We start from the raw sequence: 27,774 nt of genomic DNA on the forward strand, positions 1-27,774 counted from the left end.
TAAAGGAGCTAACCAGTTCCACAAAGAAGATTGGAATCCAGTCAGGAGGGATTGTAGCCAACTAGGACTAGAGCCCGCACTTTCTCTTAATCTGTCAATGTTCTAATTTGATCTTAAGCACCTGTACATTCTCTTCCACTTGACTAGAGGTGTTGATCTAGAAGTGACATGCTTCTTTTTAAAACTGCACAGGTACTCCCTACTTTGGCCATAAGGATATCTATTTTGTATAACTACTGAGGCTAAAGAGTTTATGGATTGTTGTTGTGCTTCTATGGCTTCTACTGTTGGCTTCTGCCCTCGTTGCATCATAACAGAAACATTAAGTACTGATCTTTCAAGGACACGAATACCAGCAAACCAGAAGAGGCCTCTGGCTATAGAATCCCCTATCCCTGGTTTTTCTAAGGTAAGATTGTCATGTGCAGGTCCTACCCAATCTTCTCTTTCAGTTAAGTCTCCATACGAGGGCATGGAAATGATAGACCTCTTTGTTCCGCTCATCTGAGATAGCACACTCGCTAGAAAAGAGGCTAAGTTAGGGATGTCCCCAGATGATGCTGCCATATCAGTGGAATTTAAACATAATAGGTCAGGAACCGCTGCCATGATAGTGCAGGTTCCCTTCCAGTGCCTAGGGAGGATTAAGTGTAGCCAGGAGCCACAAAAGAAAGAAAGCCCTGTCCCCTGAAGGGCCAGTGCTAAGTTGTAGCTTGTGAGAGACACAGGCAGATCTTTCTCATATCTTAGAAGCTTCCCCCTCTTGCATATAATAGGAGCATCTTTGGGATGGGGATATCCATACTCAGGATAGTCACTCATGATGCCATTTGGAATTTTACATGCTAAATGAGAAGAGTCCACCTGATAAACTGAGTTTTTTGTTTTGTTTTGTTGAGACAGAGTCTTACTCTGTCACCCAGGCTGGAGTGCAGTGGCACAATCTTGGCTCACTGCACCCTCTGCCTCCTGGGTTCAAGCAATTTTCCTGCCTCAGCCTCCCAAGTAGCTGGGACAACAGGCATGCACCACCACGCCTGGCTTTTTTTTTTTTTTTTTTTTGTATTATTAGTACAGATGGGGTTTCACCATATTGTCCAGGCTGGTCTTGGACTCCTGACCTTGTCATTTACCAAGTTGGCCTCCCAAAGTGCTGGGATTACAGGCGCAAGCCACCGCACCTGGCCGACAAATGGAGTTTCAAAAGACCAGGGACACAATACCAGGGTCACAATACGTCCTGGCCAATATCTCAGATAATCCTTGAGGCAGGAGCTGTCAGTCCAGAAGTCTCCTGTTCTGTTTACCCACAGATTTGTAGGCCACTACTACTAAGCATCATACAGGGGGTCTGGAATTCCATGAGGGTGCATGTCTGGGAAGGCCATTTCCAGCAGGACTTCCAACCAGGAGGAGAGGCTGAATTCTGAAAGCCTCCCCCCATATGGCTTCCAATTTTCTTAGATCATCCTTATTATGTCTTTTTCTCCAAACCTCCGAGCTTTCAGCAATTACGAGTATGGTGTTATAATATTTGAGATCTCCCAGGTACGGTCCTTTTCCTCTGCTTTTAAAACAGGAGGAGGCATTTGCTATTACCCAGCCAACTTTTCCTAGCCTGAGGGTGTGAAGCTTATCTTTGGGGAAAGTGTTTTCTGGTACCAGGGAGGAAATGCTTTCCTGGGAGGAGTTAGTTACTCAGTTGAAAGTGTTCCCATACCATGTTCCATTTATGCCTGACAAGCCTTTAACGGCTAAAGGTAAAGCTAACAAAGGGAATCCTAAGACAGTAAATACCAGGTCATCAAGAGGTTCCTTAGTGTTACTGAACTGAGCAAACCGCTCAGGACAGACCCAGCAATTAGTCCTGTATAAATGGGCCATGACTGACACCGTAGAGGCTAAAGGGTGTGACGTATTACCAAACCCAATCAAAAGTCCTAGCAGACTCGGCCCCACTGGGTAGCGGCTGCTTTAAATGAGGGGCCATCGTTACTTTGGAAGTACTTAGGGAGCCCAAAGCAAGGAATTATTTAACTAATTAGTATTCTCACCACCTCAGAGGACTTTTCTGTTCGGCATGGGAAGGCCTCTACCCAGTTAATGAAGGTATCCACCCACACCAAAAGATATTGAATGCCATTTATTTTGGGCATATGGGTGAAGTCTATCTACCAGTCCTCCCCTGAGTAACTTTCCATACTCTGAGTGTGGTGGGGATTAAAGCGATTGTTTTTAAGAGGGTTTCACAAGCATTAACGACCTATTTGACAATTTTTAGTAGATTTTCTCCTGAGAACAATCTCTGGACACATTGATGTCTTATGCTTTCCTAAGTGAAAGGCTCAGTGGAGGATTTTAAGAATCTTCCATTGGCTGGAGGCTGGCAAGCGTACTTTGCCATCTTCTGATTGTAACCATCCTGAGGGTTGAGCAGTCTACCCTGGAGAGGTGGCCCATTCTATCTCTGTAGGGGAATAATGAGGCTTTATTTCCCTTATGTAGGGAAATGTAGGAAAATCAGAGGCGTCTCAGGTGTATTGGGACCTTGGGGCCTTCTTACTGCTGACTTTGCTCTTTGGTATGATAGCCTGTTTCCTATGGTTATTTCATCTACCCCCTTCTGATGCCCTCTGCAATGTCTTACTGCTAATTCTCATGGGAGGAATACTGAGGATAATAGCCTGTTGATGTCTTGAGGGTATTTAATGGAAGACCCATTAGTGGTGAGGAAGTGCCTTTCCTTCCAGATGGCAGCATGGGCAAGGAGAACTAGAAAGGTACACTTGAAGTCAGTATAAATGTTAGCTGTCTTTCCTTTGCTTAGTTCAAGTGCTCTTGTGAGAGGGATTAGCTCAGCTGATTGAGCACTTGTCCCTGGTAAGAGAGGCATATTTTCAATAATGTTATTTAGAGTGACTACTGTATATCCCACTTTACAGACTCCCTGTCCTACAAAAGAGCTCCCATCCATAAAGTGGGTCCAGTCTGGATTTTCTAGGGGAATTTCTTTGAGATTCTCCCTAGCGGCATAGGTTGTACTACAATCTGTTCACAATTATGTTCATTTTCTCCAGTTTCCTCTGGGAGGAAAGTGGCTGGGATCAGGCAAGGACAGATTTTTAACTAGACTGCAGATCCCTCTAGCAGCAAAGCCTGATACTTGAGGAGGCAGCTGTCTGTTAGCCAGAGACTCGCTTTAGAGGACAGCAAGCCTGCCACATTATTTATGTGAGGTATGAACAGGTTATTCCCCAGGGTTAATTTGATGGCCTTTGGGACTAGCAGGGGCACCACTGTAACTGCTCAGAGGCAAGCTGGCTATCCTTTAGCCTCCAAGTCAAACTCTCTACTTAAGTAACCTACTGGCTGTTGAGCTGGGCCTTGAACTTGAATTAAAACTCCCAGGGCCATTCCTTTCCTTTATGATACATAAAGATTAAAAGCCTTCCCTATGGAAAGACTAGGGGCTGGTGCTTTAAGCAAGGCTTATTTTAACTGATTAAAGGCCTTTTGACCTTCAGGTTCCCAGGTCAGGAAGTGAGTTTTAGCCACTTGAATTTATTTTATAAGGTGATATAAAGGGCAACCTATTTCATCATACCTGGGTATCCATAACCTACAAAAACCCGTAATGCCCAAGCATCCCTCAGCTGTTTGAGGGTTCTGGGGAGAGGAAGGGAAGAAATGGGCTTAATCCTCTCCTCGCCTAGTGCTCTTGTTCCCTTCTGACAAGGCCAGACCCAGGTACTTTACTGAAGTCTGACAGGGCTGAGTCTTAGATTTTGAAGCCTTATATCCCTTTCCAGCTAGAAATTAAGGAGAGCCTCAGTGCCCTCTCAAGAAACTTCCTCAGTCGGGGCACAGAGGATAATGTCATCTACATATTATAAAACTTTAACCTGAGGATGGGAGAATTCAAAGTGATCTCTTGACAATACTTGCCCAAATAGGTGGGGACTATCTCTAAATCTCTGAGGCAGTACCATCCAGGTTAACTGGGTTGTTTGATGGGAGGAGTCCTCAAAGGCAAACAAGTATTGGGAGTCAGGGTGTAAAGGTATACAGAAAAAGGCATCCTTTAGGTCCAGAACTGGGAACCATTTAGTTCCCTTGGATATTTGAGTTAGCAAAGTGTAGGGATAGGGATCTACTAGATGAATCGGAACCATAGCCTCATTAATGAGGCAGAGCTCCTGAACTAGTCTCCATTCCCCATTGGATTTTTGCAGCCCTAATACTGGGGTGTTTCAAGGGCTACTGCAAGGCCTAAGGAGGCCTTGTGCCTTTACATTATCAATGCTGGCTTCTAGCCCTTTTCTACTTGCTGGCTTCAGGGGGTATAGTCTCTGGTTAGGAAAAAAAGTGGGATCCTTGAGGTGGATCCAGACTGGTATACTGGTTATAGCCCAGCCACTTCTTCCCTCAGTTGCCCAAACCTCTGGGTTAATACTGTTTTCCACTAAGGGGAGGCAGAGTTTGTCCTGGAGCCATAAGGATGGTGGCCCCCATACATGCTGGAATATCTCTACCTAATAAAGGAGCGGGACTTTCAGGCATGATTAAAAAGGACTGTGTAAACAGTAGGTCTCCCCAACTGCAGCTAATAGGTTGAGAAAAGTATCAAGTTAAAATCTTCCCTGAGATGCCCATTATGGTTGTGCTATGGGAGGAACGAAGGCCTGAATCGGAGAGGAAAACAGAGAGACTAGCTCCAGCGTCCCGAAAGAAGTCTATCTTCCTCCCTTCAAACTCCAGAATCACCTGGGGCTCCTGGGTAGTAACGCGGTCTGAGCCGCTGGAGCCAGGGAGTTAAGCCCCAGGACCCATCAGTCCTGCTGGACCATTTGTGAGACTGGCTCTGGACTCAGTGACCCATGTCTCCTGGGACAGGCTGCCTCCCAGTGGTCCCCACTGTATACTGGACAGGGTTGAGGTGGCTTCTTCTTGCTGCATGGGCGGTCCCTTTTGAAGTATCCGGGTTTGCCACAGTGGTAGCAACTAGCAGGTGCACCTTGGGGATACTGGATTTTATACAAAGTGCCCACAAGAGTCTCTGCCTTTTTCCTCTCCTTCTCCTGGGCCTCCTCCTGGTCTCTATTATAAAAGACTAAGGTGGTTACCTTCAGGAGGTTTTCTAAGGTGCTATCTGGTCCCATGGCCTGTTTCTGTAGCTTCCTTCTGATATCAGGGGCTGTCTTGAGTAATACACTTGTCTTTCAAAATTAGCTGTCCCTCAATTGAATTATTTACGTGAGGTATAAACATCCCTCACAGGAGACAGGAACATATGTTTCACTACAGCCTCTCTCAGCCTTTCCAAAAAGGCTGAGGGAATTTCATCTCGTTTTTGATCTATCATGGAAAGTTTGGGGTAATTAAGAGGCTTGGCTCTGGTCCTCTGTAAGCCCTCTAATAAGCACATTTGAAAATGTTTTATTTGCCACTCATCTAAGGTACCACTGGGATCCCAATTATGTTGTTCAAGGGGCACTGCCTCCTTTCCTATTGGGTATGTAAATGCTGGTTCTTTCTCACCTTCTTTCCTTATTGAGCAACTATAGAAGACATGTTGTTCATCTCTGAATTTTTCTGCTGCCTGCAGGGCTACCTGTTTCTCTGCAGTAGTTAGAGTTTAAGAGCAACATAACATCACTCCAAGTAAGGTCAAACACCTGAGTTAGGTTTTGGAAAGCCTCTATATATCTATCAGGGTCACCAGAGAACTTGCCCAGGTCCCCCTCTATTTGCACAAGGTCCTGTAATGAAAAGGGAACTTGGACCCTAGTGGCACCACGTCCATCAGGCATTTACTGCAGGGGTAACCGTAAATAAAGTTGGGGGTTGGGAGGGTAGAACTGGAGGTGTTGATGATGTGGCTGAAGGAGGTCCCAGAGAGTGGGGAGAGGAAGGACTGGGGCATCCAGGAACTGCATCCGAGTGTTCCCTAGGGGTTTGTTTCTCAGACTTTGGGGAATTATCATCTGTGGACTTGCCTGATGTATCTGTTAGGAGATCAGGGTACATTCCATATCACACAAAGATTTGGGTTGTCTCGCAAGGCAAAGAAGGTTTGCACATAAGGAACCTCGGACCATTTGCCCTCCTGTCTGCAGAAAACATCTAGTTGTTGAATGGTATTAATATTAACACTTCCCTCAGGAGGCCAGGCCTCCCCATCCTGCAGCTGGTAAGATGGCCATGCCCGAGTGCAAAAGAATACGAGGCGCTCTTTCTTCAGAGTCTGAATGTCAAAGGAGTTCCAGTGTTTCAGAATGCACTTGAGAGGAGTATAGGCTCAAGATGATTTTGTTACATATCTAGAAAAAGAGGAGAAAAAAGGCATCCCTTAGTCTCCTTTGTTCTTCTGAAGTGACTGAGGGCAGAGAGAAAAATAGAAGGGGTATCCCCCTTCTCCTCTTTCCTCCTGTTTCCTCAGATTCCTAGTGACCATTATAGGTGCCGCCCATGGATCCAAGTATGACCTTCACCCATGAATCCGGAGGAGCTAGCTTACGGTCACCTGCACAAGGCTCTAGCTCTCTGCCCTGCTGGTTTCCTAGACCTACTTGGCCCATAAGGCTCCTGAGATTCCCTAGAACCCTGGGAGAGACTGTGCAGTAGTTGAATTTGGGCAAGACCCTTTAAGGAAGGGAACATCTTAACTCTATCCTTACATCCTCTTACTACCACCTGGGCAAAGTTACAAATTTCTAGAGAATGAGACCAATTGATTTCTAAACATAAGATCCCTTTCTCACTTAGATGCCAATGTAGCTGTGTGCAGAACAGATGCCTCAAAAGAATGTAAAAATTGAATGGCCGTTCTCCCTCCGATGGGGATAACACTGAGGCTAAAATCTGTCTTGCCAGGGTGGCTTCCTCCTGGCTGTTGAAAGGGGGGTTTTTCTGCTTACAAATAGGGCATGGGGCCTGATCACTGAATGAGGGACATAAGAGGTAAAGGAATCAGGGAACTAGAGGTTTTGGGCAAAGGGCTGACAAGGCTTCTCAAGAGAAAAATCCCATCCCACTAGGTGGCACTGTACGGTTTGAAATGTTAGAAAAAAACTCTGACTACAAATTCTTTCCAAGCAGTGGTCAGAAAGACAGGCTTGGGGTTAATAGGCTGTCCCCATAATATGCTGTCCAGTAGAAAAAAACTAGGCTTAAATTCACTGGGCAATGCTGAGCTCTTACATGGAGGAAAAACAACCCAAAGGAGAAAAGGATATTCACTCGGGGTGAAACATCCCCCTATACAGTGCCATGAATGTCTATCACTGGGGGAAAAAGGGCCAAAGTAAAGGTTTAGGCTGAAATCTTGAAGTCCCCCTGTCTCAAGGAAATCACAAAAACAACAATTATTTGAGTTATATTCCTGGTTACTAAGGCACTTGCTGACTTTGCTTAACAGGATTATCTCCCCAGGCTATAAAAACACCCACAACATTGCATACAAATAAGGAATAGGAGACATAGTAGCTGTGAAAAGCAAGGAAGAAAATGTAGTAGGAAAGTCTGGAAGTCCTGGTGACAACACCCTGATGGGCTGTTGGGGCCTGGAGTTAGTCCAGGGGCCTTCAGGTAACACTGAGGAGTTGCCTCAAACAGAAACCTTCAGTTGCCCCAGGGCCTCCTTCTAGCCCATGTGACAGCTAGATCCTCTGTGAAAGGAAATTGGATTGGAACAGAGCCAACATTCCCAACACCTGAGGGTGAAGGGGGACTGACAAAGTCCTCTCCAGCAAACCTGTCCCTTGAGTCTCATAAGGTTGGCAGCCACTCGAAAAGCTTTTAACTGGCCCAGTGTTTTGTTCAGTCCTCAGGAAAAAATCTGAGGACAAGAAGCCTCTGAAATGAAAGTAAAGAGTTTGGAGGTCCGCTCCTACTCACCCTTCCAATGTTTCCCAGCCAATGAACCAAAATGTTAGTCTCGTCAATGCACCACCATGTAGCAGTCTCTTGTTGCCTGAGGCATCACCTGAAGTTCTTTGTCTCATGACCAAGAAAATTAAGGAGCGTGGACCCCAAGGATGAAGTTGAAGTGAAAGTTTAATAAGCCAAAGAAGAAAGCTCTCCACTGCAGAGAGGGGGCCCAAAAGAGGGTTGCCATTTCACAGCTGAATACAAAGGCATAAAGCACACATTTCTGGTAGCTCCACCCCATCCTCGTAGTGTGCATGCAAGCCCTTAGCTCAAGTTACTCCATGTGGCTTTGTTCCCCTTACTGTGCATGTGTCAGGGGATGGAATTTTCGATTGTGGGTATGTCTAGGCAAGTCTCCTGTGTAGCCTTTTTTAAATCTATGTGGCTTTGGGCATGTTTTAGGCAAGCCACCCTGTACAAGTTCCCTTATCTGCAGTTTGATTTTTCAGGCTGTTCTTTTGTTTGAAGGAATTTTACTGAGGGTCCACCCTAACTGCCTGCCTAACTAGTTTCTTCCTTCCTCCTCTCTCAATGGCACCTGAATGTCAGAGTCAAAGAAAGGCAAGAAATATGACGACAGTCACAAATATCACAAGAAACATTTGAAAACCACTTTTTATCCAGTTTTCTCATTGGCTTAGATCCAACAGGAATAAGTCCTGTGAATCTAAATGGCCAAGTTTAGATAAAGAGCCATTTTTCTTAATTGATTATTCCACTTCTCCTAAAGTATTTATAATGAGATGTACTAGCTGTTGTGCAGATTTTGCCTTGATAGGCCCATAAATAATTGAGGGCCCTTTTATTATCTAAAACTATTTTAACCAACACATTTTCACAGGTCTCTTGGGCCTCTAAAGCTTGAGCTGTTTTATTTACTATTTGGGCCATAGTCAGGGATAAAAATGTTTAGAAACATGTTTTAGTTTAGAAATACCTAGTGCGGGTTAGAAATTCTTAGTCAAACTAGTGAAATCTGATGGTAAGTTATTGATCAGATAAAGTATGAGGAATTCCCCTCTCTGAGCCATAGTTTCTAAATGTGTGAGAAAAACAAGCAGCCCACACATAGTTCAGGGCCTGGTCTGAACACTCAAGTCTGGTTCATTCACAGAGATATAATACTTGCTCAGTATGGAGAAACAGAGGGAGACTTTACAACACATCACTCCAGAGTCACAAACCACCATACAAAGGTCAGATGGCATGTGACAGCTAGGTCCTCTGTGAAAGGAAACTGGATTGGAACAGAGCCAACATTCCCAACACCTGATGGTGAAGAGGGACTGACAAAGTCCTCTCCAGCAGGCCTGTCCCTTGAGTCTCGTAAGGTTGGCAGCAGCCGCCCTAAAAGCTTTTTACTAGCCCAAGACACAGGGTTGAACTTTGCTTTGGAGCCCCTTACCGTTTTCCAAGGAATCAAAAAAATTAAAACGAATCCAACAGCAATTAATGAAGTAAGCCACCACCAATAAGGGGGAAAGATATCTGTCTTCTCAGGTTCTGCAGAGAGAGAAGGAAAACATTAACAGGAAACCTACAGGCAAGGGCCAGAGAAACCATACAACTGCTACTGGGATCTGTGTGGTTGTGTCATCCTCCTTGTCAGAGATTTAACCACCAGCCCTCTACCACATGTCTCAGCATCTCCATTCCTATCACATATACCTCCACACACCGAACAGTGTATGTAGCGCTTGCCAAAAATATGGAAGATGAACACCACATACCACATAAGTGTGCCACCCTCATCTTCAAACCTTCTGTAATAGGACACCATCTTCTACTCCTATGTGCATACCACACAGACAACACCTCATACCATACATGCAAGGTATATTTCCATTTCATACTCCCAGTGGACACACATACCCTCCCTGCAGCCCTGCACCACCCATACACACTCCTAGTCCTTACTTCCAAGAATAATTCCTCTCTCCCCAGGACCATCCTGGGCCCCATCTGACATAGCCTGACCACATTCAGTGCCTCCAGTCACTCCCTGCCTTCTTTACTCCTCTCAGACCCAGGGAGATGAATTTTACCAGCAGAGTTACCCCTACCCAAGACCAGAGCTATGACCAGGGCATATGAGCTCAAAAAGCCCCACCCCACCAGCAGGAGTAGGTCTGCTGTGAACTGTGTTTTAAGGATCCAGTGTGCCTGGGGAAGGCACTGAGCATTTGCAGAACCACTCTACTGTAGCCTCCCCATCTTGGGACACAGCCCATAAAACAAGACTACTGGTCGGGCGCGGTGGCTCATGCCTGTAATCCCAGCACTTTGGGAGGCCGAGGCAGGCGGATTACCTGAGGTCAGGAGTTCGAGACAAGCCTGACCAACATGGAGAAACCCTGTCTCTACCAAAAATACAAAATCAGCTGTGCATGGTGGTGCACGCTTGTAGACCCACCTACTCAGGAGGCTGAGGCAGGAGAATCGCTTGAACATGGGAGGCAGAGGTTGTGGTGAGCTGAGATCACGCCATTGAACTCCAGCCTGGGCAACAAAAGCAAAACTCCATCTCAAAAAAAAAAAAAAAAAAAAAAAGACAAGACTACTGGTTCAGCCTCTACCAGCCTACCAGCCAACAGTTTACAGTGAACCTAGAGCCTGACTAGAAGGGCTGCTAGCAGGACTGGTCCCTGGCCCCTGATAGTCCCTTATCCTCAGGGAACACGGGTAGGATACTGTCCCCATTCCCCTAGCAGTGGCAGGTTCCCTATTTCAAGCCATATGGACCATCCAAAACCCTGAAGCTGCCATAAGCTGACAAGTCGCCCTGCTCCACCTGATGACTATGGTCACCACTCTAGACCATCTTCTGCCCAGGTGTAGGGACCTAGGCTGGACTGCTGACTCTGGGGCTGAGCTAGGCCAGATCCCAGCTTGGTCCTTCCAGTCCCAGCTTTCTCTTCTTCCCCTTCAGTTCCCAGCTAAGACCCCGGGCTGTGTGGGAATAAGTCTTATGTTATAGTCCCTCAAGGCAAGGAAGAGAAGAAATGTCTAGAAAGACCCTTACCAGAAAGACTCTGCTGAGGAGCAGTCAGGGTAAAGTTGATCCTCAAGGAAGTATGCAAGGACTCATGCCGTATCACACATTGGTAGACAGTCCCAGGGTCTTCCTGAGAGGAGTTCAGCTTCAAGCAGCTAGTGATGTTAAATGTACCATCCATATTCTTGATGGTGGGACCAGTGATGATGTCCTCAGAAATCACTACGTGATGGGGAGACTTCTGGGTCCACTTCTCCCATGTTATATTAATATCCTTTGGGTAGAACCCACTTAACTCACACATATATTTGCCTTCATTCTCTTTCACCACCGCTTGATCCTGAAACAATCTGCTGGCTGGGGAAGCTGCCAGGGAAACAAAAGTCATACAGAGTTGAGCCCAGCAGCCTTTTATCCCTGCCACACCTTAAGCTAACTGGCTTCTACCATACCTTCTTCACACCTGTGCATCACTGCTCCTGTAGCCAGATAAGACAAAAAACACAGGATGCCTACTCTTTTTAAAAGATGGGGACTCTGAGGCATAGACAATGCTGTAACCATGTCCAGCAATGAGCTGGAGATTTACAATATCAGACTGGGCACTCCTTAAGGGTAGGGAGGGATTAGCTTATTATCAGCCTAACATCTGACCCATGGCAAGCCTTCAGCACACGTGAGTGACTGAATGCAAGTCAGCTTGGGCTAAATATTCTGGGTATGTCGGTGCCAGTGCCAACTGGGTGTTGTGACCCCAACTCTCACAGCAATTTTGTAAAGCAGAGTTTTCTTAAGCTATGCTGTGCCACAGACACCTTTCATAATCTGAGGAAAGCCTTGGAACACTGTTGTGGTAGAGACTGCTAATTGCTCTTCAATTTCCATTCTATGCATTTTTAGCTGGCCGTGACATATCCAGATTAAAGCTGTATCACCCAACCTCCACTGCAGGTATGTTTGGCCATGCAAACTCAGGGTCTAGTAGGTCTGGATTTAAGCAAAAGTGGCAAAAGCAACTTCTAGGAAGTATCCTTAAATTAAAAGGATGTCTTAAAAGACTGTCTCTTTCTCTCTGTCTGTCTCCTTCATATTTCCTGCAGGATGTTTGGAATACTATGTGATGACTGGAGATGGATAGGCCATTTCCAAACACAAGGTGGATGATACATACTGAAGATGGCAGAGTGACAAGATAAAAGGATCGTGGGTCCCAGATGATCACAGAGCTAGCTGCCATATCTGCCCTCGGCTGGCTACATCAGTTCCGAAAGAAAAATAAACTGCCATTTCCAAAACCACTATTGACTTCCAGTTTTCCCTGTCACATGAGAGGTCATTGCTCCCACCCTATAATAAGAACAAAAGCTGAACAAATTGAAAATCAACCACTTTTCTCAGATTCTTCGGAGAATTGAAGTGACAGGGCAAACTGCGACTCAGAAAACTGGAGAAAGAAGGAGATTAAGAAAATTATAGCTAAGACAAAATTGCCTCATACAGAAGCTGCTGGAGTCATAAACTGGTAGAAGCACTTCAGCAGTAACTCCGACAAACTAGTAAAGGATGAGTGTGGACTAGCTTGAGAATAAAAACCTCCTCAGGTTCTGGTCTTAGGGATGCTACCATACTTTCGTGCGTTTTCATCCCTAGGACCCGGTCTTGAGGATGCTACCACACTGTCATGAGTTTTACTTCCAGGAACTCCAACAGATTCTCACAGTAAAGAGCCAAGAAAAATCTCCTCTTCTTTCTGGGGGATGGAAAGAAGTGATCATTTTAAAATACACCCAGATTATTCCCTCCATCTCAAGGGAAGATGTCAGAGCCTTATCTGACCTGGGAGAAGAAAATTAGCCAACTCCAGCTGTCTATAGCCTTTCTGTATCACTTAAGAAGAGAGAAAAAGAAACGGCTAAGAAACACTTCTGAAGTGTTTTAGAGGCTCAGGCCACTAAAAGAATAAGATTTAATTATAAAAGTATAAACAGATTCTCCTCCAACACTTTACTACCACATCAACAGGGATCCAGTATAATAACAGAAAATTACAAGTGAGAGAGCTAAAAGGCACAGACCCTATTTAAGGAGTTCATAAGGAAACTCAAAGACAATAGGAAAGGAGAGAAAAAAGCACTAAAGAAACTGAAATCTCTGGCACCTATAGCTATAATAAGCATTAAACGCAACCCAGCTCCTAGCCAAATTAACATAAAGCTTCATAATAAAAGCCTATTACCTGATACATATCTCTCTTTCAACTGAAAAATTACAAGACATGCTAAAAAGTACATAAAAACAAAGTAAACATCAGACCCAGACTCAGGTATGACACAGATTTTAGAATTATCATACAGGGACTTTTAAAAAATTATAATTAAAATGTTAACAGCACTAACAGAAAGAGCAGATAACATGCACAAACAGATGGGTAATATAAGCAGAGTGATGGAGATGCTAAGAAAGAACCAAAAGTGAATGCTAGAACTCAAAATATCATTAAAGAAATGAAGAATGCCTTGAGTGGGTTCATCAGTAGACTTGAAACTGACAAGGAGGCTGGGCGTGGTGGCTCACACCTATAATCTCAGCACTTTGGGAGGCTGAGGTGGGTGGATCACCTGAGGTCAGGAGTTCGAGACCAGCCTGACCAACATGGAGAAACCACATTTCTAATAAAAATACAAAATTAGCCAGGCATGGTGGCGCATGCCTGTAATCCCAGCTACTTGGGAGGCTGAGGCAGGAGAATCACTTGAAACTGGGAGGCGGAGGTTGCTGTGAGCCGAGATCGCGCCACTGCTGGCAACAAGAGCAAAACTCTGTCTCAAAAACAAAACAAAACAAAAGAAAGAAACTGACAAGGAAAGAATCAGTGAGCTTGAAGATGTTAATAGAAACTTCCCAAACTCAGAACGGTGTGGTGGCTCACGCCTATAATCCCAGCACTTTGGGAGGTCAAAGTGGGCAGCTGGCGACAACCCTGGCCAACATGGCAAAACCCCGTCTCTACTTAAAAAACAAAAATTAGCCAGGCATGGTTGTGCACGCTTGTAGTCCCAGCTACTCAGGAGTCTGAGGCACAAGAATCGCTTGAACCTGGGAAGCAGAGGTTGCAGTGAGCTGAGATCCTGCCATTGCACTCCAGCCTGGGAGACAGAGTGAGACCCTGTCACAAACAAAAATTTTAAAAAAAGAAACTTCCTAAACTGAAATACAAGGAGAAAAAACAATTAAAAAAAACAGAATATCCAAGAACTGTGGGATACTACAAAAGGTGTAACAGATATATAATGGGAATACAAGAAGAAGAGAAAGAAAGGAGCAGAAGAAATACTTTGAAGAAATAATGGCTGAGAATTTTCCAAAATTAATGACAGACACCAAACTACAGACCCAGGAAGCTTAGAGAATACCAGGCAGGATAAATATCTAAATATGCCTATCCACGTCTAGCCATATCATATTTCAGTAGGTCAAGGCTGCAATGAGCCGTGATCACACCACTGCACTCCAACATTTGAAACAGAGTGGGACCCCATCTTGAAAGACGAAAGAAAAGAAAAGGGAAAAGAAAGGATAGAGAGAGAGAGAGAGAGAGAGAGAAAGGAATGGGGGGAGGGAGGGAGGAAGGAAGGAAGGAAGGAAGGAAGGAAGGAAGGAAGGAAGGAAGGAAAAAAAAAAAGTCACAGGGAAAAAAACACACCTTACATATAGAGGAACAAGAACAGCACTGGACTTCTTGTCAGAAACAATGCAAGCAAGAAGAGAGTGAAGTGAAATATTTAAAGCATTGAAACTTTAAAAAGAGGAAAACACCAACATGGAATCTTATATCCAGAACAATTTTCCTTCAAAGGTGAAGTATAAATAAAGACTTTCTCAGACAAACCTTTCACCAACAGACCTGCTGTGTGAGAAACATAAAAAGAAGTGCTTTAGCGGGCCAGGCATGGTGGCTCATACCTGTAATCCCAGCACTTTGGGAGACCAAGGTGGGAGGATCGCTTGAGCCCAGGGAGTTCAAGACCAGTCTGGGCAACATAGACTCCATATCTTTAAACAAACAAACAAACAAACAAAAAACCTTAAATTAGCAGGGCATGGTGGTGCACACCTGTGGTCCCAGCTATTCCAGAGGCCAAGGTGGGAGTATCGCTAGTGCCCAGGAGGTCAAGGCTGCAGTGAGCCATGATCGCACCACTGCACTCCAGCCTGGACAATAGAGAGAGATGTTGCAGGAAGAAAGGGAAGGGAGGGGAGGGAAGGGAGGGGAGAAAGTAAGGAAGAAAGTAAGGAAGAAAGGAAGGAAGAGGAGAGAGAGAGAGAGAGAGAAGAGAGAAAGAAAGAAAAGAAAGAAAGAAGAAGAAAGAAAAGAAAGAAAGAAAGAGAAGAAAGAAAGAAAGAAAAGAAAGAAAAGAAAGAAAAGAAAGAAAGAAAGAAAGAAAGGAAGAAAGAAGAAGAGAAAGAAAGAAAGAAATTGAGTCAATAACTAACAAAAAAAAAAAAAAGAAAGAAAGAAGAGAAAGAAAGGAGCAGAAGAAATACTTTGAAGAAATAATGGCTGAGAATTTTCCAAAATTAATGACAGACACCAAACTACAGACCCAGGAAGCTTAGAGAATACCAGGCAGGATAAATATCTAAATATGCCTATCCACGTCTAGCCATATCATATTTCAGTAGGTCAAGGCTGCAATGAGCCGTGATCACACCACTGCACTCCAACATTTGAAACAGAGTGGGACCCCATCTTGAAAGACGAAAGAAAAGAAAAGGGAAAAGAAAGGATAGAGAGAGAGAGAGAGAGAAAGGAATGGGGGGAGGGAGGAGGGAGGAAGGAAGGAAGGAAGAAGGAAGGAAGGAAGAAGGAAGGAAGGAAGGAAGGAAGGAAAAAAAAAAAGTCACAGGGAAAAAAACACACCTTACATATAGAGGAACAAGAACAGCACTGGACTTCTTGTCAGAAACAATGCAAGCAAGAAGAGAGTGAAGTGAAATATTTAAAGCATTGAAACTTTAAAAAGAGGAAAACACCAACATGGAATCTTATATCCAGAACAATTTTCCTTCAAAGGTGAAGTATAAATAAAGACTTTCTCAGACAAACCTTTCACCAACAGACCTGCTGTGTGAGAAACATAAAAAGAAGTGCTTTAGCGGGCCAGGCATGGTGGCTCATACCTGTAATCCCAGCACTTTGGGAGACCAAGGTGGGAGGATCGCTTGAGCCCAGGGAGTTCAAGACCAGTCTGGGCAACATAGACTCCATATCTTTAAACAAACAAACAAACAAACAAAAAACCTTAAATTAGCAGGGCATGGTGGTGCACACCTGTGGTCCCAGCTATTCCAGAGGCCAAGGTGGGAGTATCGCTAGTGCCCAGGAGGTCAAGGCTGCAGTGAGCCATGATCGCACCACTGCACTCCAGCCTGGACAATAGAGAGAGATGTTGCAGGAAGAAAGGGAAGGGAGGGGAGGGAAGGGGAGGGGAGAAAGTAAGGAAGAAAGTAAAGGAAGAAAGGAAGGAAGAGGGAGAGAGAGAGAGAGAGAGAAAGAGAGAAAGGAAAGAAAGAAAGAAAGAAAGAAAGAAAGAAGAAAGAAAGAAAGAGAAAGAAAAGAAAGAAAAAAGAAAGAAAGAAAGAAAGAAAGAAAGAAAGAAAGAAAGAAATTGAGTCAATAACTAACAAAAAAAAAAAAAAAGAAGAAGAAGAAGAAAATCACCTTCAAAAAAGGAAAGCATCAGTTTCGGATGGTTTCACAGGTTAATCCTACTAAACATTTAAGGAATAAAGAATGCCAGTTTTTTACAATTTCTTCCAGAAAGTAGAAGTAGACAGAGGGAACACATTCTACCTTATTCTGCTAGCCCAATATTACCCTACTGCCAAAACCACATAAAGATAATACCAGAAAAGATAACTACAGATCAATATCACTCATTAAAACACATACAAAATCCTCACGAAAATATTAGCAAATCTAATCCAACAATACAAAAAAATTATATACCAAAACCAAAAGAGGTGTATTACACATATGCAAGGCTGGCTTATCATTCAAAAATCAGTTAATGTAAGTCATCACATCAACAGGCTAAAGATAAAATTATATGATCATACCAATAATGCAGAAAAAGTATTTGACCCAACAGTGACTCATATGAAAAACTCTTAGCGAACTAGGAATAAAAGGGAAATTTCCTCAACTTGCTAAAGAATATCTACCAAAAAATAGCTAATAGCACACTTCATGGTTAGAAAGTAAAATCAGAAATGGGCAAGATGTCCCTTCTAACCAGTCCTATGCAACACTGTAATGGAAGTCTAAGCTAGAATAACAGGACAAGAAAAGAAAATAAAAGATATAAAGTTAGAATGGAAGAAATGAGGCTGGGTGCAGTGGCTCACACAATGTAATCCCAGCACTTTGGGAGGCCAAGGCGGAGGGATGACTTGAGCTTAGGAGTTTGAAATCAGTCTAGGCAACATAGTGAGACCTCATCTCTATTAAAATAAAATAAAATAAAAATAATATAATGGAAGAAATAAAACTGTATTTTTCATAGACAGCATGATTTATGTAGAAAAATCTCACGACTTGGCCAAAAAAAAAAAAAAAAAAAAAAAACAACCCTGGAATGAATAAGTGATTAAAGCAAGTTGCAGGATACAAAGTTAACAGGCAAAAATCAATTACTTGACAGGAATGAACAATTGAGCAATTGGAATTTGAAATTAAAAATATAATACCACTGGCCAGGTGTGGTGGCTCACACCTGCAATCCCAGCCCTTTGGGAGGCCGAAGCTGGTGGATCATTTGAGGTCACGAGTTTGAGACCAGCCTGGCCAACTTGGTGAAATGCTGTCTCTACTAAAAATACAAAAATTAGCCAGGCATGGTGGTGCATGCCCATAATCCCTGCTACCTGGGAGGCTGAGGCAGGAGAACTGCTTGAACCTGGGAGGCAGAGGTTGCAGTGAGCTGAGATGGTACCACTGCACTCCAGCCTGGGCAGCATAGCAAGACTCTGCCTCAAAAAAAAAAAAAAGTCAATTTTTCCCAACTTGATCTCTAGATTCAACGCAATCCCAATCAAAATCCCAGAAAGCTATTTTGCAGATATCAATAGATTATCAACTTTATATCGAAAGAAAAAAACCCAGAGAGCCAACACTATACTGAAGAAAGGCAACAAAAATGAAGGACTAACACTACCTGACTTCCAGACTTACTACTAAAATACAGTAATCAAGACAGTGTGGTATGGGGGAAAGAAGAGAGAGATCAATGAAACTGAATAGGGCAGGGCGTGGTGGCTCACGCCTATAATCCCAACACTTCGGGAGACTGAGGCAGGTGAGATCACTTGAGCTCAGAAGTTCCAGACCAGCCTGGGCTACACGGCAAAACTCTATCTCTACAAAAATACAAAAATTTGCTGGGAGTGGTGGCACGAGCCTGTAGTACAAGCTACTCGGAAGGCTGAGATGGTAGGATTGCCTGGGCCCAGGAGGCAGAGGCTGCAGTGAGCCAAGATTGTGCCACTGCACTCCAGCCTGTATTAAAAGAAAAAAAAAAAAAGAAACTGAATAGAAAGCCAGAAATGGATCCATACAAATATATTCAACTGATCTTTGACAAAGAAGCAAAGGCAATCCAATGGAGAAAGGACAGTCTTTTCAACAAACGATACTGGAACAATTAGGTGTCCATATGAAAAATAAAAATAAAAATGCATATAGAATATAGACACAAACCTTACACTTTCCACAAAAATTAAAGTAAACTGCCTCATAGACCTAAACGTCAATGGTAAAACTATAAACCTTCTAGACGATAACATAGGAGAAAATCTAGGTAGCCTTGGGTTTGGTGATGAGCTTTAGGATACAATGTTAAGAGCATGATCCATGAAAGAAAAATGTAGTAAGTTCAACTTTTTAAAGTTAAGAACTTCTGCTCTACAAAAGACATTGTTAAGACAATGAAAAGACAAGACACAGACTGTGAGAAAATATTTGTGAGACATCTATCTGATAAAGGCTTGTATCCAGAATGTACCAGGGACTCTTAAAACATAACAATTTTAAAAATGAGCCCATTTAAAAAATAGGCAATCTGAACAAACATCTCATCAAAGAAGACATACAATTCCCAGTACTTTGGGAGGCCGAGACAGGTAGATCATTTGAGCCCAGGAGTTCAAGACCAGCCTGGGCAACACGACAAAACCCTATCTCTACAAAAAATACAAAAATTAGCCAGGCATGGAGATGTGCACCTGTAGTCCTAGCTACTTGGGAGGCTGAAACCTAGGAGAATCACCTGAGCCTGGGAAGTGAGCTGTAATCACACCACTGCACTCCAGCCTGGACGACCAATAAACACACACAAAAACAAGACATACGAATGGCAAGTAAGAATATGAAAAGATGTCCAACATTATGTCATTAGGGAACTGCTAATTAAAACAACAAATGAGATACCACTATATACTTATTAGAATGGCTAAAATCTGGGCCGGGTGTGGTGGCTCATGCATGTAATCCCAGTACTTTGGGAAGCTGAGGTGGGCAAATCACCTGAGGTCAGGAGTCCAAGACCAGCCTGGCCAACACGGTGAGATTCTGTCTCTACTGAAAATACAAAAATTAGCCAGGCATGGTGGCAGGCACCTGTAAGCCCAGCTACCTGGGAGGCTAAGGCAGGAGAATCACTTAAACCTGGGAGGTGGAGGTTGCAGTGAGCCAAGGGTCACACCACTGCACTCCAGTCTGGGCAAAAGAGCGAGACTCTGTCTCAAAATAAATCTCCAGGCCGGGCGCGGTGGCTCAAGCCTGTAATCCCAGCACTTTGGGAGGCCGAGACGGGCGGATCACGAGGTCAGGAGATCGAGACCATCCTGGCTAACATGGTGAAACCCCGTCTCTACAAAAAAATACAAAAATCTAGCCGGGCGAGGTGGCGGGCGCCTGTAGTCCCAGCTACTCGGGAGGCTGAGGCAGGAGAATGGCGTGAACCCGGGAGGCGGAGCTTGCAGTGAGCTGAGATCCGGCCACTGCACTCCAGCCTGGGTGACAGAGCGAGACTCCGTCTCAAAAAAAAAAAAAAAAAAAAAATAAATCTCCAAAAAAAAAAAAAAAAGGAATTGCCAAGAAGCACTGTACTCTAGTAGATAAAGTTGTTTCTTATGGGAGTACAGGTTAATAATTAAACAATTAAATAAGCAGAGTATGGTGGGTACAGGTTTCTCACTGTTGGAGTGGGAGTTTACAGATAAGCCAGAGAAGGATCTATGTGGTAATGGATTAAAGTTGGAGACATCAGTAAGAACAAATGTTTAATTTAATATAGGTACAGATGGTTACACATAGAAATATTTATAGATATGTATATATGCAGAGGTTAGTATACACACATATATTTCTTTGCTCTGTTGGCTGAGAGGATCTAGAATCCAATATCTCAGTAGCAAAAACTACATTTAGTGTCCAGGTCTTGGTTTCTAGTATCATTTTCCAATAAAAGGAACCAAAGTTTCTTGGAGTATTGGTTGGTTCTAGGACTAGAACAAGGAAATATACAAGAGAGGAAATATACAACATGAGTCTGGAGCATCTTATAGTGCCAAAAAGTAAAAAGTGCTTAAAATCAAACAAAATCCTTGATATGCATTTGCCAAAAATTAAATAAAACAAAAAATAAAATAATAAAATAAAACAAAATCTTACAATGAATGGGGTATGTCAATGTGACACAAGAGCCAAGTGAATGAGCTCCCAGTGGCCAAAACTGGAACAATTTGAGAAAAAATAAAGTAGTGCTGCATTATAACACAAAGTATAAAATAAATATCCTTGAGTCCTTATTGATATCAATGATTGAGTAAATTCATAAATAGGAGAAAAGAGATAAATCTCCCATGCAGAAGAATTCTTTAAAAAATTATGTAGATACTCCACCCCCAAGGAGGAGAACATAAGTAACCCTCCACCTTAAGTGTGGGCTGCGCAGAGTGACTTCCTTTCAAAGAGTACAGTATGAAAATAGGGGGAAGAGTAACTTTTCAGTAGAGAAACCAGACAAACACTACTTCAACTACATGGTCAAGGTCAACATCAACAGTCATAAGTCATGTGATTTTATGTGATGAAAATGGCAGTTTACCTCTGCAATGTTCCTCCAAAAACCCATAACCCCAAGTCCAATTATGAGGAAAACAGCAGACAAATCCTAATTGAGTGACATCCTGCAATATACCTGACCAATACCCTCACCAAACTGTTAAGGACATCAAAAATAAGGTCTAAGAAACTGTCACAGCAAAAAGGAGCCTAAGAACATATAACAATTAAATGCAATGTATTCTGATGGGATCCTAGAGCAGAAAAAGGACATTAGGTAAAAACTAAGGAAATAGGAATAAACTACAGACTTTAATTATAGTAAAATGTCAATATGGATTCATTAATTATATCAAGGTACCAAACGAATGCAAGATATTAATAATAGGGGAAATGGTATGCAGGGTGAGAGTGATATGAGAACTCTCATACTATTTTTGCAATGTTTCTGTAAATCTAACACTGTCCTAAAAAAAAAAATCTATTAATGTCTTTAAAAGCCACTGTTGGCCAGGCATGGTAGTTCATCCCTGTAATGCCAGCACATCGAGAGGCCAGGGCAGGAGGATCTCTTGAGGTCAGAAGTTGGAGACCAGCCTGGGCAACACAAGGCCCCATCTCTACAAAAGTGTAAAAATTAACCAGGCGTGGTGGCATGCACCCAAGGTCCTGGCTACTCAGGAGGCTGAGGCAGGAGGATCACCTGAGCCCTGGAGTTGAAGTGAGCTATGATTGTGCCATGCCCTCCAGCCTGGGAAACAGAGCGAGACCCTGTCTCCTATGTAGACCTTTTCTATATAAAGCCCGGAAGAACAGTGGCTATATATATGGCCACCATCAGTTGGCTATATATATAGCCACTGTCGCTGTTATTCCTTTGTCAGTTGCAGAGGAAGTGAATCCTAATTAATATGCCTCTCACTCCCAAAATTACTATGGACAAAACATTCAAAGTCTTATGTACAATTATGGAGGGTCCATGCTGGACTGAATTACATCCTCCTAAAATTCTTATGTCCTCCCAGAATTCCCAGTATCTCTGAATGTGATTGTATTTAGAGATAGGTTCTTTAAAGAGGTAATTAAGTTAAAAATGGGGTTATTAGGGTGGGCTCTGATCCAATATGATTGGTATCCTTATAAGAAGACGAAATTAGGGCACAGATATTGGCATAAAGGAAAGACCATGTGAAGACACAGGGAGAAGATGGCCAGAGGAGAGAGGCTTCAGAAAAAAACCAATCCTGCTGATATCTTCATCTCAGACTTCTAGCCTCCAGAAGTGTGAGAAATAAACATCTGTTGTTTAAAGCCACCCAGTCAAAGGTATTTTGTTATGGCAGCCTTAGCAAACTAATACAGCCACCAAGTTCATTCACGTATTACCAGACCATTTTATAATACAGGAAAGTGGAGCTCAAAGAGGTGTTTGGGTTTTGTTGTTGTTAACCCCAACACCATGGGAACTATAGGGCACTGCCCCGAGACACTCACCCACAACTTCAAGTTGAACTGTTCCCTGTGCCTTCAGAGGGGTGACAATCACCTCACATCGGTACTCTCCTGCTTCCTCCAGCTGGACTCCAGGCAGCTGCAGTGAGGCGTCCCCACTCTTCAGCCTCCATAGAGACACAATGGCTCCAGGTCGGAATTCCTTTTGGTGATCTCCAAAAAATTCAAAGACCTTGACTTCTTTGTCTAACGTCAGACTCTTCCGAAACCAGGTGATACCCATAGAAGTGATGTTGAGGGGTTGGGAATAAATGACTTTGCAGGGTATGGTAACATTGTCATTCCGGTGTCTGATCTGAATCCCCCTTGCCATCATCTCCACTTCCAGATCACCTGTGGCAATAAGAGAACACAATGTTCAGTTTTCCAATTTATGAACAAGCTTTTGGGATGCGCTATGGACTGAATGCTGGAGTCCTCCAAAATTCATATTGAGGCCTGACTCCCAGTGTGATGGTATCTGGAGGCAGGGCCTTTGGGAAGTGATTAGGTCATAAGGGGAGAGTCCTCATGAATGGGATTAGTGCCCTTACAAGAAAAGACATGAGGCAGGGCACGGTGGCTCACGCCTGTAATCCCAGCACTTTGGGAGGCTGAGGCAGGCGGATCGTGAGGTCAGGAGATTGAAACTATCCTGGCTAAAATGGTGAAGTCCCATCTCTACTAAAAATATAAAAAATTACCCAGGTGTGGTAGCAGGCGCCTGTAATCCCAGCTACTCAGGAGGCTGAGGCAGGAGAATTGCTTGAACCCAGGAGGCAGAGGTTGCAGTAAGCGAAGATCGTGCCACTGCACTCCAGCCTGGGTGACAGAGTGAGATTCTGTATCAAAAAAAAAAAAAAAAAAAAAAAAAAAAGAAAAGAAAAAGAAAGAAAGAGAGAAAAAGAAAAGAAAAAGACAAGACATGAGGATGGGCCTGGTGGTTCACCAGCACTTTGGGAGTCTGAGGCCAGAGGACTGCTTGAGCCCAGGAGTTCTAGACCAGACTAGGCAATATAATGGGACCTTGTCTCTACAGAAAAATAAAAATAAATTAGCCCAGCATGGTGGTTAGCACCTGTAGTCCCAGCTACTTGGGAGGCTGAGGTAGGAGGATCCCTTGTGCCGAGAAGTTCAAGGCTGCAGTCAGTTGTGATAATGCCACTGCACTCTAGCCTGGATGACAGAGTGAGACTCTGTCTGAAAAATAAATAAATAAATAAATGAAGACAAGACAGAGAGATATGTCTCTCTCTACCATGTAAAGATACAGCAAGAAGGTATCCTTCTATAAACCAGAAATGAGGCTCTCACCAGAAACCAGATCATCCACACCTTCATCTTGGACTTCCCAGCCTCCAGAATCACAAGAAAAAAATTTCTGTTTAAGCCACACAGTATATATCTATTATGGTAGCCTGGCAAGACTAAGACAGGACATTTTTCCATTTCATTTATTTAGATCTTAAATTTCTTTCAGCAATATTTTACAGTTTCCAGAGTATATACTTTCTGTTTCTTTTGTTAAATTTACTCATAAGTATTTTACTCTTTTTGATGCTATTGTAAAGAGAATTTTCTCTTTTTTTGATGTTTTCCTATTTATTTATTTAGAGATAGGGTCTTGCTGTGTCACCCAGGCTGGAGTGCAGTGGTGCTATCACTGCTCATTGCAGCCTCCACCTCCTGGGCTCAAGTGAACCTCCTGCCTCAGCCTCCCAGCTAGTTGGGACTACAGGCACATGCCACCATGCTCAGCTAATTTTTTGATTTTTTGTAGAGATGGAGTCTTACTAAGTTGCCCAGGCTGGTCTCCAACTCCTGGGCTCAAGCAATCCTTCCATTGCCTCCTCAAGTGTTGGGATTACAGGTATGAGCCACTGCGACTGGCTAGATGTTTTCTATTTTAGAACAGTAGGTTGCTAGCAAGTTTACGCTTATACCTATTCCAACAAAAAGTGCAAGGACAGTTCAAAATATTACATTTGCTATTTCAAAGAAGAGTGCAACTCCAAAGAAGTCAGACTCATTACTAACAATGCAGAGCTAGACATCAATATTTAGATAAATGTCAGAAACCGAATTCCCCTTGTTGCCATCAAACATGTCCTTTCATTAGTCACACCCAATATATCTAAATAAAGTTTTCAAAATTAATGTTAACAAAAAATGTATCCAAAAACCTGCAACTTACTCAAAGATTTGTGCAAGTCTATTCTTAAAAATAATACATTAGGGAAACATGGTGACAAGCTTTATGTTCTATGTATCAAAGCAAAAACAGACTTGACCTACAAAATGAAGATAGGGTCAACTGTAACCAAAAAACAGTATGCTTCCCCCTGGTGGCCAACCAAAGAATGGAGGAGCCAAGGATAGGAGAGAAACAGCCAGGCCACCTAGTTCTATGGTCATTCTTATAAATGAAAAAAGACTACCAAAAAAAAAAAAAAAAAAGAATTGGGGGGTCGGAGGGGGAAGGGAAAATACCAAAAACACTAACATGTGCTTAAAAGGAATACAAACCTGAGTGCCAGACTACATAAATTTAAAAGATTTAAACCAACAAATCAAAATTTAGAAGGCAAATTTGGGAAAAGTCGTCTATTTTCAGAGCGCCCAAGTGCTCACCCCAGACCTCCATGTATTTTCATTTAAAGGTACAGAGTTTAGTACCTTAATAACAGCTTAAGAGCATTCCCCTTTTTCAAGGACTAGATCCTTGGAATTTTCTGCAGTCTTGTTTCCAAGGAAAAGCATCTATGCATTTATCTTTTCAAATCAACTAGTGGTATAACCTGCATAGAGAATCTCCCGTTCTAGAGCCCTCCAACCAGGGAGGATTGTTAACTACAGCTTTACAAATTGCTCTTTTGAACTTCATTTCTGAAATAAAACCTAACGTTCTTTAAAACATTTTCTATATCAGCAACCTTTAAAGACAGTCTCATACAAAGACGAGCTAGAATATCTTGCATTAAAATCTGACGAATTCCTTTGTCTGATTGGATTTTTTTTTTCTTGTACCACTTTAAATTTGCTTCCACACAGAATAGCAGCCCGGGAAATAGATGTTCCATTCTAAGGTGTAGGGATTTCTTGTGGGCGGAAATGATTTGTTAGGCGAAAGCTTCCGGTGGTTTTCAATTTCACAGTCTCTTCCGGTGCCGAAGTCCAGCACCAACGCCTGGTTCTGGGGTCCGACCGTCATGCAGCGGCCGCCTCGCTCCTCGTGGCTGGACGAGCCCTAACTAGCTTCCTCCCAGGAGCTGCTGCTGCTGCCACTAAAGCGCCGCCGCACAGCCAAACGGCGTTCCTCCCTCTCCGCTTCCCAGAGACCGCGTGGCCCTTCTCCACCACCGCCAGCATCCGCGGGGACGGGGACCGGACGAAAGTGGCTGGGACCCGAGGCTCCTGAGGAGGGGGCGCCAGGCCCAGGACCGGGTGGGCGCGGCGGGAGCCCCCAGGCGCCACTTCGAGCTCGAGGAGACCCAGATTGAGAGCGTGGAAGCGCTTCCAGCCACCAGCGCCGAGTCCGGCGCAAATTTGGCTTTCGTTGCCGCCCACACTTCACTCGGAAATGTCTTATTTTCACATTGCTCATTGCAAATGTATAGAAATGCTATTCACTCGTTTTTATTTTCATTTCCCTCTCCCATTGGGCAGCCATTCTAAGGTGTTTAACATACATTTTTGTTCTCTTTAAGGCTGTATCTTCTGTTTCTCAAACTGTGGAAATAGTATTACACTGTATGTCCACTGCTTGGCTCTTTGCCTTCAACATCCGTTCACGCTGCTCTGCAAGCAGCAAGGGCGTGGTGTGAAGCTGCCGCCCAGCGCTCCACGGTGAGGTCCACACGCGCCCAGAGCGCGCCTCCGGGATTCCTACATTCCCCCTCCAGCACCTGGCACCCAGGAGCCTATTGTGGCCAGCCTAGTAAGGGTCAAGCAGCATCTTGTTGTTTAATTGCCATTCTTCTAGCTAGAAATGAGTTTAAATATCTCTACATACGCGTTTCAGCCTTTTAGTCTCCTGTTTAAGTTAACGCAGAACACTCCCATACGAGTTCCCAAAAAAGTAAGAGAACTTTTGAAGGTCACCTCAAGATCAAAACACTCCCCTCCCTCTCTCAGTAAAGACCTTACTTAGCAAAGCCAGGAGGACCCACTGATACGCGGGTGAATCATTTTCCTATTTTCCCCATTCCCTGATTTTCTTCTCTGCTCTGACCCCTCGGATGATGCAAAAGAGGCGCGGATTACCGAGGCACCGAGCGCGCGACATCCAAGGAAGCATCGTTTCCGCTCGCACAGGTGCCGACCCTGCACAGGGCAGGCCTTCAATATAAACCTGTTGCATCTGGGACTCCGCATCTCCCAAAGGAGGGGCGCTTGAAAATAGAGCCTCCAGGCCCGGCGCGGTGGCTCCCGCCTGTAATCCCAGCACTTTTTAAGGCCGACGTGGGTGGATCACGAGGTCAAGGAGATCGAGACCATCTTGGCTAACACGGTGAAACCCCGTCTCTACTAAAACTACAAAAAATTAGCCGGTCGTGGTAGCGGGCGCCCGTAGTCCCAGCTACTCGGGAGGCTGAGGCAGGAGAATGGCGTGAACCCGGGAGGCGGAGCTTGCAGTCAGCCGAGGTCGCGCCACCGTACTCCAGCCTGGGCGAGAGCAACACCCCGTCTCAAAAAAAAAAAAAGAAAGAAAGAAAGAAAGAAAGAAAGAAAGAAAAGAAAGAAAACAGAGCCCCGAGCCCCCAGGACGTCGCGGTCCCCTGGAGGGGCGCTAGGGAGCCGACCGCGAGGACCCTCTGGCGCCAGGCGTCTCCGCCCCAGCCCACCCCAGCCGCCCCCACCCCAGCCCACCCCAGCTGCCCCCTACCTGCTGTCATCAGTGCGCACCACGGAAGCAGGAGCGCCACGCACGCGTTGGAGGCAGCCCTCCACGCCATCGCCACGGCAGCCGCTCTGGAATTTTTTTCGCCGAGTGGGAGCAAGCGGCCCGGTAAGAACCAAGGGCCGAGGGAGCCCTCTGTTGCGTAAAGAGTTGACGGAGACACAGCCGGGATTTCCAGCCGGCGCTTTTGCACATCCCACTTCTTCGGGTCCCTTCGGCAAATGCGAAGTCGCCTGGATTTCCAGGGTTCGCACTGCAGGAAGCCAAGCGCGTGACCAGCCCCGCCCGCGCCGCTCTTTCGCGCCAGGGCGCGCACCGGCCGGGGAAGCCTCC

General features: G+C 44.2%; 1 protein-coding gene across 1 annotated transcript; it reads right to left on the reverse strand.

Moving 5' to 3' along the window:
- Positions 1-1,085: 1,085 nt before the first annotated feature.
- On the reverse strand, positions 1,086-27,756 carry NCR3LG1 (natural killer cell cytotoxicity receptor 3 ligand 1). The gene is given in 7 exon segments (XM_033205330.1): positions 1,086-6,022; positions 6,024-6,310; positions 6,312-6,320; positions 9,335-9,432; positions 10,952-11,290; positions 22,545-22,895; positions 27,427-27,756. Coding segments are annotated over 7 exon segments (1,374 nt in total). The 5' UTR covers positions 27,497-27,756; the 3' UTR covers positions 1,086-5,802.
- Between the last annotated feature and the right edge of the window lie 18 nt (positions 27,757-27,774).

The sequence above is a fragment of the Trachypithecus francoisi genome, unplaced genomic scaffold (genome assembly GCF_009764315.1).
Source record: "Trachypithecus francoisi isolate TF-2019V2 unplaced genomic scaffold, Tfra_2.0 Lachesis_group8, whole genome shotgun sequence".
Lineage (NCBI taxonomy): Eukaryota > Metazoa > Chordata > Mammalia > Primates > Cercopithecidae > Trachypithecus > Trachypithecus francoisi.